At 34.5% G+C, this 13,939-nt stretch overlaps 1 protein-coding gene across 1 annotated transcript in view; it reads right to left on the bottom strand.

Moving 5' to 3' along the window:
• Nucleotides 1-13,939, bottom strand: part of LRRC7 (leucine rich repeat containing 7) — a 470,136-nt gene that overhangs the window by 33,599 nt on the left and 422,598 nt on the right. The window contains exon 25 of the mRNA XM_036494635.2: nt 9,773-9,865. Coding sequence (XP_036350528.2) covers nt 9,773-9,865 — 93 coding nt within the window. The remainder of the gene's footprint in view (nt 1-9,772; nt 9,866-13,939) is intronic.

Below are 13,939 nucleotides of genomic sequence, written 5' to 3'. Positions count from 1 at the left end.
TTCAGCGGTTAAAGTCCTCGCCTTACATGTGCTGGGATCCCATATGGGCACCGGTTCTAATCGTGGCAGCTCCACTTCCCATCCAGCTCCCTGCTTGTGGCATGGGAAAGCAGTCTAGGATGGCCCAAAGCCATGGGACCCCGTACCTGAATGGGAGACCCGGGAGAGGCTCCTGCCTTCGGCTGGGCTCAGCTCTGGCTGTTGTGGCTGCTTGGTGAATGAATCAGCGGACGGAAGAGCTTTCTCTGTCTCTCCTCTCTCTGTATATCTGATTTTCCAATAAAAATAAATAAATCTTTAAGAAAAAAAGACTATAGGTAAAAAACAAAGAGGATCTGCATTCGAGATTAAGAATGTATTTAAAGAGGAGAAGGATTATGATGCTACAGGTAAATGCACTGAGACTGCTATGTGGCCAGTGAGTGCAGGGAAGCAATTCGTATGCAGCAGAACTTCAGGAGCAAAAGTGATTCTTGATTCTCTCCTTGTCTCTTTGACCATCCTGCATTGGTAGCTCAGAGAAAGTCACCGTCACGAGCTGAAGGTATCTCATATGTTGTTTACAAATCATACAAAAACAAGCATAGCTGTGCTTACTGTAATACAGACACAAAGCTTCCTGAGTCTTAGTCCTTCAGTTAACTAGTCATTTTATGAAAAGGTACAATGACTGACAAAAAGGGGGTAGATGATCTGTGTAGTTCTCCTCTTCAAATAAACAAACAGTTTTCAATATTCCTCAATAAAAAGAGGAAAATTAACAAGAATGTGTTATGAGTTTTCTTTTTCACACTTTAATATTTAGTAAAGTTCTAAAAGCGTTGCTGACTTCCTAGTAATGGATGTTCTTGGTCATGAGAATATGGGTCATGCCCCATCATGGGGTTTACAATTAGCTTTCAACAACCATGTACTTCTAAAGATTTGTGGAAAATGAAATAAAAAATAAAGTACATTTTCTTACAAGTTTTTGAGGATTCCTCCTCTGCAAATTTTGTAAAACATTATATTGAAGGAAAACAGAATGCATTACTAAAACTAATTTCTGCTTACTAAAAATCTGATATCCTCCAGGACACACTGTGGGATAAGCCTTCTAAGCACAAATTGGTATAATTTCTTTCATTCTTTCATTTTTCTCCCCTCATGATTTCAAGTCACATGGTAATGAATCTTGAATAGCTCATTTGCAGAAAACTGTCATCTCAAGTCTGCATTGAGAAAATATGAGTTAAAGCAAATATCCAAAGCCTGAAGTTCCACGGTATCTTTTTTCCCGATGGTGACATGTTGATGATTCAAGATTATAGTGTATATTTTGCTTTCTAGTGATTCTTGGCAAGTCAGTATCAGAAGCCTATACACTCTCAGCCTGGAAAAAAGTTCAGGGTAGAAGGGAAAAAAAGTGGATGATGGTGAGATACATACTTTAAAGATTTATATATATATTAATATGTGAAGTATGTGTCTTTATTTTTAAAACCGATTTGTTTTACTTGAAAGTCATAGTTACAGAAAGATGGAGAGTCAGAGAAAGAGAGATCTTCCATCTGCTGATTCGCTCTCCAAATGGGCACAATGGATGGAGCTGGTCTGATCTGAAGCTAGGAGTCAGAAACTTCTTCCAGGTTTCCAAAGTGGCTGCAGGGGTCCAAGGTCTTAGACCATTTTCCTCTGCTTTCTATGGCTATTAGCAAGGTGCTTGACTGAAAGTGGAGCAGCTGGCACTGCAACTGACACCTGTTTAGGATCCTTTTACTGTAAGCAGATCAGCTTGCTATACCAGGCCCTGATACTGATATTTTAAATATATATCTCAAATGTTTATATATATATATATATGTATATATATATATATAAAGTTAGATAATACTGCTATAGGGAGAACTGGAAATTAGAGCCTTTAACTTATTTTTTGCTTTGATTTGGGTCTATTAATTTGATTTCATAAGATACCAAGACTTTTAATTGGTTACAAACTTCTCAAACAAGAAACTTGAATTAAGAGATCTCTGGAGTATCTTCAAAAACAGTGGTAGGAACCTGAAAATTGGATATGAAAGATTTCATGAAGTCAGCTCTAACTGACTTTCAGGTAGATTAATGGAAATTAACTTTCTCATTGTGGACTTATCAATTTCTTTTTAGTAATTAAATGTTATCTATAAACTGATTTTTAACTTTTGTATTTTGAGGAGTGTTAGGCATTTCACAATACAAATTGGAGTAAAGTCTTTAAATCCATCTCACACTCTTGTTTTTCTTGCTTATTTTGTTCTGTAAGTGGCTAAATTGACAGCACAGAGAACATAAATTATATATAACTAATCACAAACACAGGTGGCTATTCACTTGGGGTTTAAATGTGCTGAAAAAATACTTTATTGAATGTGGCAAAATATCAAGCATGATGCTAGGTTTAAGGGTTCTTCTAAGTAGATTGAATTAAAATGCCCCGATTACTGTGTTTTTAAAAAATGGTATTCGTTAATCTTCTTTTTTCACATGTATCAATCAGTGTAATTTTCCTGAAGTAATAAGCTTGACTTGACCAATGCCTGACTATTTGTTTTTATAGGATGAGATCCATGCTGACTTTGTGCTATGAGGTCTAGACACTGACATTTTCCAGTTGTACGAATAAAGCATAGTGCTAAGTCTTTGAAAAACTTTTATGTAAGTAGTCTTACCTGCAGGAATCTTTCTGAGAAGAGATTGTAAAAACTTTGTGTTTCTCAATAGATTCAGGCTTTGTTGCCCCAGTACTTTAATATATTTAAAAATATTTCCACTTGATTATTGTTAGTAGTCCTTGCCTATATTCTCATGAAACTATTGTCTTCTTGCTTTTTATTTGTTAAATTTCTTATTTCCTGATGCATGAAGCCCTTTATTGTAAATTAAAATATATCATCTCAAAAACTAAAGAGAATGATGACAGAGCGAGCAGGAGGCAGAGTGGAAGGAGAGAGGGGTAGGGAGGGAGGCATATAGAAAGGGAACATCATTATAGTCATAGAATTGTATCATGATAATTGTATCATAAACTATATTGAATCTGTTAAAAATTAACTGAAGACAAGGAAATGTAAAACATGAAAAAAATCCTCATATCACATTTTTGACATCTCTAAACAAACAATTAGCATGCTAAACTTCGTTAGAGTATACAGTTAATCAGTTGTTCTCTAAAATAACTTGTGCTTCAAATCTATCTTAAAAAACCCAATTTTATGTGTGAAATAAGATCTGTTTTAAGCCTTATCTACAGTTAGCACAGAGTATCATCTATAAATAATGTGATAGCTGTCCCTTTTTCATGAATGTTTTTTTATGTGGTTCGTAGATTCTCCAAATTTCATTGAATTTTATTATTTCTTGAATTAGAATTAAAGATGAGCCAATACAGACATCTTATTGCTTAAAAAATAAATTTAAAACATATAAAGAAAAGTGTATTTGATAAACAGTTGTATAAAATAAAGGAAATGTGCTATGTGTACTTCCTTATTTAGAGAGTAAATATAAATCTCCATATTTACAGAGTGAATGTAAATCACATGTTTTGAGGGGCTTCTATTCTTGTTCTTCATATCCATGGATGAAAACTGTAAGGAAATATAAATAGGATGTGTGCCTTCTGCTTGGGTCAAAAGAAGACATTTTGGAATCTTTGCAAGGTCACGATTTTGAACAACATTGTAAAGTTATTCTTGTGTATTTTTGAATTTGGCATTGCCGTATAGAACTCTGGGAGTTGTTTTCTCTGGGGATAGGTATCAAATAAAGACTTTGATTCTATATGTCTAACAATCCTCAATTTTAGTCAGCTAAAAGTTTTTATTGGGTGTCATACCCATATTTACACAAAGAAAAAAATGTCCTGTTGTTTCCTAGATGTTGAAGGAGTGATCAAAAGTGATCAAAATATATGGCTTGTAGGTTATTTGATCATTTGAATGCAATAATTTAAAATAAATAAGTTCTAACAACTTATTCTAAAATTCTAGTTTATTGGTGACTAAGTTTTATGTAGCCATGCTCCTAGCATTCTCTATGATTTGGGGTTTTGCCTGTACCACAGGAATTTAAGGCATTTAAAAAAAGACGTGAAAAAGAAGAAACCACTATTTCTGTATTTACAGTTAGATTTTTCAACATGTAGGACATAGGGGTGAGTTCTCCAGTAACAGTTGAGTTTACATGTGATTAGTGATTTTTTTTTTTTTTTTTTGGTATCAAGGCCCTGGTGTGTATGCTTCTGCTGTCCAGTCACTTGAGGATACACTGGCTCTACACTATAGCTTTCATTCATGATTCTATGACTGCATTGTTATTATTAATGTGATGCCTCAATGCAAAACTTTTATAGAATATAGAAAAAGAGACTGTATGCCTTGTAAAAATGAGTTTAAAATCCAGTTGCTTAGTTCTATTTCCTCAAATGATGCAAGGAACGTTACTAGTCCCTAATTGACAAGTTTGTGAATGCCTCATTAAAAATTCTTTCATTTGCAGAATGCTGGGTTGCCTTTTTAAATCCTGCAATAGCATCGTGTCATTCATCTGGTAATCTAGCTTCTTCATTCTAAAAATATCCTGTGGAAATTCTACTGGTAAATTCTCTGAATTTCGCATTCATACATTATTATTTTGTGTTTAAATATAGACAAAGAATACTGTGGTGTTCTCCATTGGTAAAATCACTGCTGTAATGATACCTTGGCTCATGAGTTGTGTAATTGCTTAGCAATCTGCTGTGTACAGTGTGTTCCTAATTATTGAGATTCAATAGAGAATACATGCTGACTTCCAAGGACTTGTTGAAGCAAAAATCTAGACTGTTACTAATTAGAGGACTGTGCAATATTTTCAGTATTAGAATATCATATTGGTTTCAACTCTACAGGGTATAAATTTGTCATGTGGCTCTTCTGCTAAGTGGTATTTGCAGATGGAGTTACATGCTGCAGTGCTTCTTAAGAAAGAAGAAGTTGGAGTCAGATCAATGTGGTTTCGAATCTTCTCTGCCACAGATTGTCTAAATGACCTTGGGCAAGTTAATTTATCCCTCTGGGACTCAGTAGAATGGAGGAATGGTAAAATTACTCAAATAATAGGAGTTATGACAGTCATGTAAGTTCATATAGTCTTACACATTGCCCAACACATCGTACATACTTGATAAGACTATTTTATTTTTTTAGCATCAGATTTGTTGCATTAAAATCTTTCACTGTTCTTCATCTAGCCATATTTACAGCAATGTTTCTTCACTGTAATAAGCCAGATGATGGCTTTCATCCATTTTATTGGAGGGCAAAGAAAAGCATTACATTGGGTAGAGTTCATCCAGTGTTGTACCACTTTGTCTTTTCAACTGTATGAAAAACAGTTTTCACTTGGCAAAGAACTCAGAAATAATGACTTTCATGGTGAGTGAATTGTTTTTTCAACTACTGAATATTGTTGATAGTATCAACTGCAGGGCTAATTACACTCTACTTGTTTAACCCAAGGGGAACATATTTGATTAGGACTTCTTTGTGTCTCAGAAGGGAGTTAAATTTACTGCCTTTCCTGCCAGATGCTCTTGTTAACTCTCACATGCTGGTATGAAATAATCTGTCATATCCAAATCCTGAACCCGTATCAATGCCTCCCACCTGTCGCAAGAGCTTTCCTGCAACAATCTCATATTACCTCAAAATTTATGCAAGATATTCTGTTAGATTAAAAAACACAGCTTAGTTTTGCCATCAGCCCAATGCTCAGTCTTATGGGGTAATGACCTCAGACTTTCTCTGCCTCCTACAGTCTGTTTAGATGCTGTGGACATTGGTGCACAGCATTTTGCTGAAATAGTGGTTTCTACAGACAATAATGAAGAGAATGAAGCTAACTTATTAGTATATATGCACACATACAGTATGTATGCTATTTGTATACTACATATACTATATATACATGCACTGTATATACTATATGTGTATACTATGCTAGAGTATAGAAGTATGCTTTTTATACTGAAGTATAGCAAAACTCAGTTCTTCTTAGGTGTTTAGATGTTTGTGGGTGCTTAGAATTTTGAGTGACAAAGCATTCAAACATCACTGAACAGTAAGAAAGACAATACAGTGTGCTTATAAGAACATTTCTAAGCCATGAGCTTGTTTACTGGCAGATACCACGTAGTACACTGTATTACAATTTGAATTTCTGTGTGACTAGAATCCATATGAGCATCTGCCTCTCACTCATATAGTATCTATTGAATTTAATCATTTATTCAATTCTGTTGGTTGGTCTTGTACCCAGCTGTAAATTAGCTAAGTCATGAAAAATCAATATGTTTTTCAGCATTGAAGAGAGGAGTACTTTCAATATCTTATTGCTTTAATTTTGGCATAGGTATAGGTGTAGGCTTTTCTCTCAATTTTATGCAACAACTATTAGAATGGGTTACTGGGACTGAAGAAATACAACTAAATGCCCAAGGGATGAATCCCTTTCTTTATGAGTGAATTAAAGCCATGTGTGAACTGTTAAAGTCAGTGCCTTTGGATCCTCTTAACTCCGTTAACCAGGTTTCTACCATGTTTGTTAGGTCACGGAAAGCCTCAGCAAGTTAAGAGCAGTTTTGATATTCTTCTGTAGATATGAAACTTCTGGTTATTATAATCAGTTTTTGCAATAATAGAGTGGCAGCATGATCAATTGACAGGAAGTGATTTTGCAGGGAAGTTTTTTGATTGAAAACCTTGAACAATTCAAGTCCTACATCATGGCTGGTTCATATCAGTGTAATCAAAATGATACAAGTGGGAAATTAAACTTAGTTAAAAAATATTAAATATTCAACATAGTGGAAGAATTACAGGCAATGGTTTGAAAGTCTCAGGTTCAGTTCCCACAGTTGAAAATAATAAAGGTGCAGCAATATTTTGCTATCTTGAATTTAGCAATTTGTTCATCCTTAATTTAAAAATCCTTACAATCCTACACCTTCCAAAATATAACAAAAATATTTGTATGCTGGTGAGAAAGGAAAATAAAACACGTCTTCTCAATTTCAACTATCTTAGAAAAGATACAGTTATTAATTTTTCATTGAAAGAATTTATAGATGTAAAACCAGAAACAAGAGGTGAAGATGAATGAAAACTAATAATTTTGAGTCAGAAAAATCACTATTGTGTATTTCTGAAAATTTGAACATTTGGCCTTTAAGATTTATTGATAACTTATGAAAATTAATTAAATAGTTGGTCTGACATCACCAGCATGAAAAGCATCATGACAGGAAGTTAGGGTTGTACCAGGCCATTGCCAGGAATAACCAACATCAGCCTAGTCTGCCACATGTGTGGCTGCTATCAAAGCACTTGAACTGCCATGTGCTGTCTTCTCAGGTGCACTGGAAGAACCTGGATCAGAAGTGGGGCCTTTGGACAGCATTGTGATATCAGATGTGGACATTCCAAGTGGCAGCTTATCTTTGTGTTACAATGCAGGCATCTAGACATTTTAATTTTACTAAATCAATAATTATCCTCAATATCACTTCAAAATGAAAGGGTAGTAGCTACTGACACACAGATGTTTCTAGCTGGAATTCCCCCCTTGATTTAGGGCTACTTCAGATTCATTCCTTTTATATGGATAGCTAAATCAGATTGTTGACCAAAGGAGTTTTGATCTGTGCTTACCGGAGATATTCCTTAATCCTTTCCTAATGGAGGCTACTTTTGGAAGTTCATGGAAAATGAGATTATATGTTTATGGAAAAAGTTTATTTTATTTTTTATATTATTTTTTACTGATTACATTGCATCATGTGACACTGTCTCATAGGCTCTGGGATTCCCCCAACCCCTCCCCGTTCCCTCCCCCTATGGTGGAGTCCTCCACCTTGTTGCAGTATTACAGTTCAAATTCAGTCAAGATTCTTTCATTGCAAGCAGAGTCCAGCATCTTATTGTCCAGATAAATCAACAGTTTCTTGGGGAGACCATCTCTGCTATGAAGGTAGAGCTGGCAGAATATCATCCCAATCAATTAAAAGCCACAACATAACATCAACAACAATTTACATCATTATGGAATTAATTGACATGTATTGAGTAACCAATATGTTAAAAAAATGCAAGTTCTTAATCACATTCTGTGACTACTTCATTGAGATTTCAATTTTAATTTATGCACAGAACCGGCTGCTATACACCTTAAAATGGCTATAGGGTACTATTCAGCTGTCTTGTGACCATTTTCATTTTAGTATTTAGCAGTTTATAGCGTTGAAGCATAATTTTGCTGAACTTGGCAGATTTTAGGATAGTCTAAACTGGCTTATAACTCTAACAAGGCATATGTCAACTGTTGAGGTGCAGAACAGTTTTAGGAGGGGTGCGCAGAGAAATCCTCAATACCTTAGTGAGGAGTAACTAATCTTTGTGTCCTACCTAGTAAGGTAAGTGTGAGTCCACGCTGACCGTTTCCTGTCTGGTTGCAAGCTTTCCTTGTTGTTCTCTGTCTGTCTATTCCAATTTGTGTGTGTGTGTGTGTGTGTGTGTGTGTATGTGTGTGTGTGTGTGTGTGTGTGTGTGTTTTGGGGTGGGGGGCTCCGGAGCGACTCTGATGGTCATTGCAATATAGGATGGGGATCCAAATTTGGAACTAAGTAAGGACCAGAGAAAGCTCTGCATACTCCATGTATACTCTTGAAATAACATGTTTTCTGTGAGGCTTTTGAAGACCTACAATGTAGTAGTGTGGCCAACTTTTCCATTCATTTTAGTTGCTTCTCCTGTTCTCCAGAAAGGAAAGGAATATATTCAGGAATAGTTGAAAAAGATTACCAAGGATACAAAAAAATTTACAGTATTAGAAGTTGTGTTTCGGCCTGTAGAAGCATTCAAGTTTTTTTCAAAACAGATCTCATAATTAGAAAATGATTTTTTTTATAATTACTGATGAGATGTAAAAGGGTTTAATTGAAGTTGTGACTCAGTACACAGAGAGCCTTTGGCAACTGAATTCACATGTGATTTCTTATACAATTTCTTCATCTTCAAAAAGTTCTATGGTAACATTGCAGTTACATTTAATGAGGTTAAAAGTAGATAATTTTGGTTATCATCAAATTGTAGTTAAGTGATTCAAAGCTGAGTATGTTAGACACTGATGACAGTGGGGAAGGCTTTATAGCACAGATAAACATTTTTTAAAATCAAAATGTTGTGTGGCCCACACCAGGAACAAGGCATGCTGCATTTGGACATGGGCAGCAGAATGGGTGTCCAGGAAGTGGTTGAGTTCAGAGCTGAGGGTGATATCACTTTTATACTAATGTTTGATAAGCAGAGCTAAGCACAAGAGGATCTTACTGCCTGCTATTTGAAACTCTGATTTTCTCAAAGAAAATGTGCTTTCTGTTGCTTTTTCAGTTCTACAATAATTGGTGAAATCCTTTACAATCCTGATGAGTTGAAAAGACATCAGCGTGTTTGATCCAGCATTGAGTCTGTTATGAGAAAATATTTTCTTAAATAAGGGATTTATAAGTAAGACGTTGAAAAGAATTTGTTAGAAATTCCCCCTACATTTCCTTATGGATATATACAACCATGAAGCTAAAAAAAGGCATCAGTTACAAAAATTTTAAACATAAAGTTTTATTTTTAAATAAAGGCAGTCATTTTCTGTAACATTTGTTATTGCAGAAGACAGTATTTTTCTCATTAAAATTGACAATAAGGAATTCATTTCTTACCTTGTCAGAAGGTTTGAATGGATTTCCTTGTCCACTAATTCCACCACTGATACTAAATCCAAGGCCAGGATTCTTTTCTATTCTCACACAAAACTATATAGAAAAGATATTAAAAGATAATCAAATAGCCATCAAAGCTAAATCATTTTCAAATAATTTCTCAGTAAAAAGGATATACATCCCTTAAATTGTTAATGGTAGCCTGTGTTGACTTGCACATGGAGGATGATATGAACTCGGACACAGTGTTTTGTGTTTCTGTAGGGATCTATCATGATTTGAATTTACCCAAGCAAGCATGCATTAGTAAATGCATATTTGTTACTATGTACACGACAAAACTTTTGGTAGGAGAGAGGGATGAAAATTTTGGCAGCAAATGCTAAGTTACAGTTAGCTAGGAGAGAGAAGCTTCCATCTTCTGCAACAGAGTGACCATGGGTGGCTACACACAATGATGATGTATTGTACAATATGAAAAAGCTATAAGATTCTGAATGTTTTCATTATGAAAAATGATAACTATTTTAGAACATGGATATGTTCATCCTGATTTGAATATTGCACAATGTGTACAAATATACATTTATGGAAGCATTTCATGGTATGGTAAACATGAGCTCAATCTTTTGTGGCAGCTAAAACCAGGTTTGCTTTATAAACATTTAAAAGATTGTGCATTATCTTAAACACATTTTCAGATAGATTAGAAAAGGCTGTATAAATTAAGTGAAAAAATTTTCAAACGTAGGATGAGGGAAAATAAGTCTATTTAAATAAGGAGCTTCTGCTTTCTAGAAGAGTAATGAATCATCTGCTTAGTAAATAATTCTAATGTTTATGAATATCAGATTTTTTAGTTTGAGAAAGAGACCATGGCACCAGTGAAGTGAAAACAGAAATTAAGTGTTCAGTGAAAAGAGTTTCAAGTCTGACAGCAACTTCTAGAACAGGAGTTAGGGGTCTCAGAAAAAAGTGAATTATTATGAAGAGATCAAGTTAAGATACTGAGAGTCACTGCGACATGGAGTGACCAAAAAAGAAAAAAAATGGTCAGGATTGTGAGGACTATATGCTGTGTCTAGTGTTTTGTGTTATCTGCACAATATTCCAGTTCATCAATAAAAGCTGATTAAACATAAGAGCTTTGTATTTTAGAACTCTGTGGTAATGATAGCATTGGGCATATGGTCCACCTTGACTTAGTCTGTTGTAAAGAATGTAACAGATATAAAAGACAGAAAGTGTGGATTAATAATTCATTTGGAGGGAAATTAGTGCTAGAGATGAACTAGAGAAATGAAAACAAACTTAAGAATTCCTAAGGATGCATTGTAAGCTGTGCTGACAAGGCCAGTAATACACTTTAAGTGTGACAGGAAGACTCATAAGTGATTTAAAGATGTGGGACCAAAAGGCAGTATATTTTGGTTACTCAGAGAAAAACTATTTTATAATTTTTAACTATAGATAAAGGGCTGGAACTAGGTAAACACAGAGTTAACAGGTTGCAGGCAAAATATTAATAAGAATTAAGGGGAAAAAATCAAAAGGAAAGTTTGAGTATGTATCTTTTAGTCAGTGAAATAAGCCAACTGTAAAAGGACAAATGCCGTATGCTCTCTTTAATATAAGGCAACATTCACATATAAGATAAATAAATAGATATTTAGGTGAAACATGTATATAAATATATTCTCACAGATGAACTGTGTAATGAAGACTAGCATAACAGAAAGTAGAGAAGTACTACTCATCTTTAGTCTTAAATAAAAGAAGGACTCAGTTACATATACCTCAATAAAATGATGCTAGAGTTTCTTCCTTGTCTATAACTACAATGCCATGACGCACTTAAATAGCAGAATGTTAAACTTGTAATGGTTACTTAAGGAACTGTATTATTACAATAATATGGAAGAAAATGGTGGGAGGAGAAAAGGGAGGGAAAGGGGGAAATCTTTATACTATAACGTGGAGATTAATAAAAATGATTTACCAGAAAAAAGAAAGGAAATCTAAATTGAATCTTATGCTTGACTTCATTAGCACATATTATGAGTCACTGGAATTTAGATCAGTCAAGTTTGCCCCTTTAATGGAACCATCTTTACTTTCATATTTCACAATAGTAATTATAATGTTTATTACATGACTCAATTGCAATGTAAAGGCAAAAATCCCCCAATCCACTATTTTTTTTTTATGGTAGAATCATCATGAGTAGTTTGTAAATTATGGATAAATTCAATTACCACAGTAGTCTGCCATAATTTTATTTTAAATATACATTTAATTATAACTGATTCAATTGAGTTAGATGTCTTAAAACTAATTATCATTTGGTGGCAAAAACTACAGTTTATAGCAGTTTGCGCAGCTCAGAGTCTATGGATATGAACATGTAATAGCTTCTAGAGCTGGAAGGAATATTTGGCCTTATTCAATGTACTAGTTTACTTTTTTGTTGTTTATTAATTAGAAAATGAGAGTAATCAAAGACTAAAATTGCTTTTTGTATTTTCTCACTTATCCATGAAATTTTGATTAAATTATTTAGTTTGGGTTATATCTTTCTAATGTGTAAATGCTGAATGGCCCCAGTTAGTATGTATGTGGGACATCTGCAGTCCTGATTGTGCAGGCTGCAATAAAACCTGAAAGGAAATAAATGCAATAGATTTCATTTGCAAAGAAAATTGTAAAGAGTAATTTCCAGTCATTCTTTTTCAAGACAGTGACTATATTTGCTTTATATTACTATATGTCTGGAGATCACTAAAAATCTAAGGGAAACAAATTTTGTATGTGCCAAGTAGATAAAGAACTGTCTCAATATATTTTTTAATAATTGAAATAATAAAATGACACTGTGATTTATAAATATGACAAACGTAAATTCTGATCTGAAGCTGGACAACTCTTGGGCATGCTAAGGTAGGGCTAATAAGTTGTGTTGTGACTACTGAGTCTCCTAAAGCATGTCAGACACAGTATTCATCTCATATATAAATAGATTCACCTGCCAAAGCATCCATAAAACATAAGAGAACATTTCAACACAAGAAGCAGTCTGGAACTAAATAGGATTAGCTAAGGAGAAAGCATCTCTTTCAGCAAAAAGTCATGTCTAGCGGCCGGTAAACAGGTTACTTAATGAGAATTAGCATTCACTTTTTTTTTTAGGAACTGATTTCAAATAATAAAAATTTTGGCTGAAAATATCAGAAACAGCCTGGCTATCAATGGTGACATCTCTCAGAACCTACTTCAATCTTATAACTCTATTTGATATTTCATATCCATGTTAATCTTGTTCTATAAATACTGAGGTTACAGAGGGGCCTTGTTAACGTCATGAACTGTAAAGTTAAAATCTAAAATCTGTAGAAGGCAGTGTTCAGACTTGCTTCCACAAGCCTCTGAGTCCTAATAGTAGAAACAAAGGAAATAGTTGTGTATGCAAGTATTGGGAGGATGTAATTCAGGCCTGGGGAGTAGTATTATGGATGAATAAGTAGTGTTGCTTAATGAAATGACTTCCTACTGGCAATTTGCTTTCCTAGAAATAAACTATATACAGTTTTATGAGGAAACCTGTTCATGTTGTCTAGTTACCTGAGAGGTCTTCAAAAATTTCATGGAAAATGCATATTATGAAAAGAAAAACTTGAATGGAAGTTAATTTTTTAAATACAACAGATACCTTAAAATGAAATTTTGATCCATTGGAAGACTGTTCTGAAGCATCAAGAAGAAATCTTGTACCTGAGAGTGTTTCATTTTGAGACAAGTTATGGGCTTGAGCCCTTGGTACATTATCAAAGAGGTCTGTGAAGATATGGTGATATATACTTAGAGTTTTGTCTACATGGAATAAAACTGAATTGTCTGAGGTGAGGCAATGCAGCATACCCAGACGTACATGGAGGACACAGCAGTTCATTGGTGCTTGCAGAGTACATTTGATACCACAGCAGAGGAAAGAGAGCAGAATAAATTGGATAACTACACCAGCCTAATGTTGACAGCAAATATCTGGGCGAATGGAGATTCTGGTGTGAACTGTGATAGCAAATGGACCTTGGAAGGATTTTCTTATCCTTGGGATGGCGAGATCTACAGCATTTCTGAACTATCAAAACCACTTGAGTGGAACCCTCAGAG

Source organism: Ochotona princeps, chromosome 2 (assembly GCF_030435755.1).
Source record: "Ochotona princeps isolate mOchPri1 chromosome 2, mOchPri1.hap1, whole genome shotgun sequence".
In the NCBI taxonomy this organism is placed as follows: domain Eukaryota; kingdom Metazoa; phylum Chordata; class Mammalia; order Lagomorpha; family Ochotonidae; genus Ochotona; species Ochotona princeps.
Note: the sequence above shows the minus strand (reverse complement) of the source record. Positions and strands in the feature narration are given on the sequence as shown.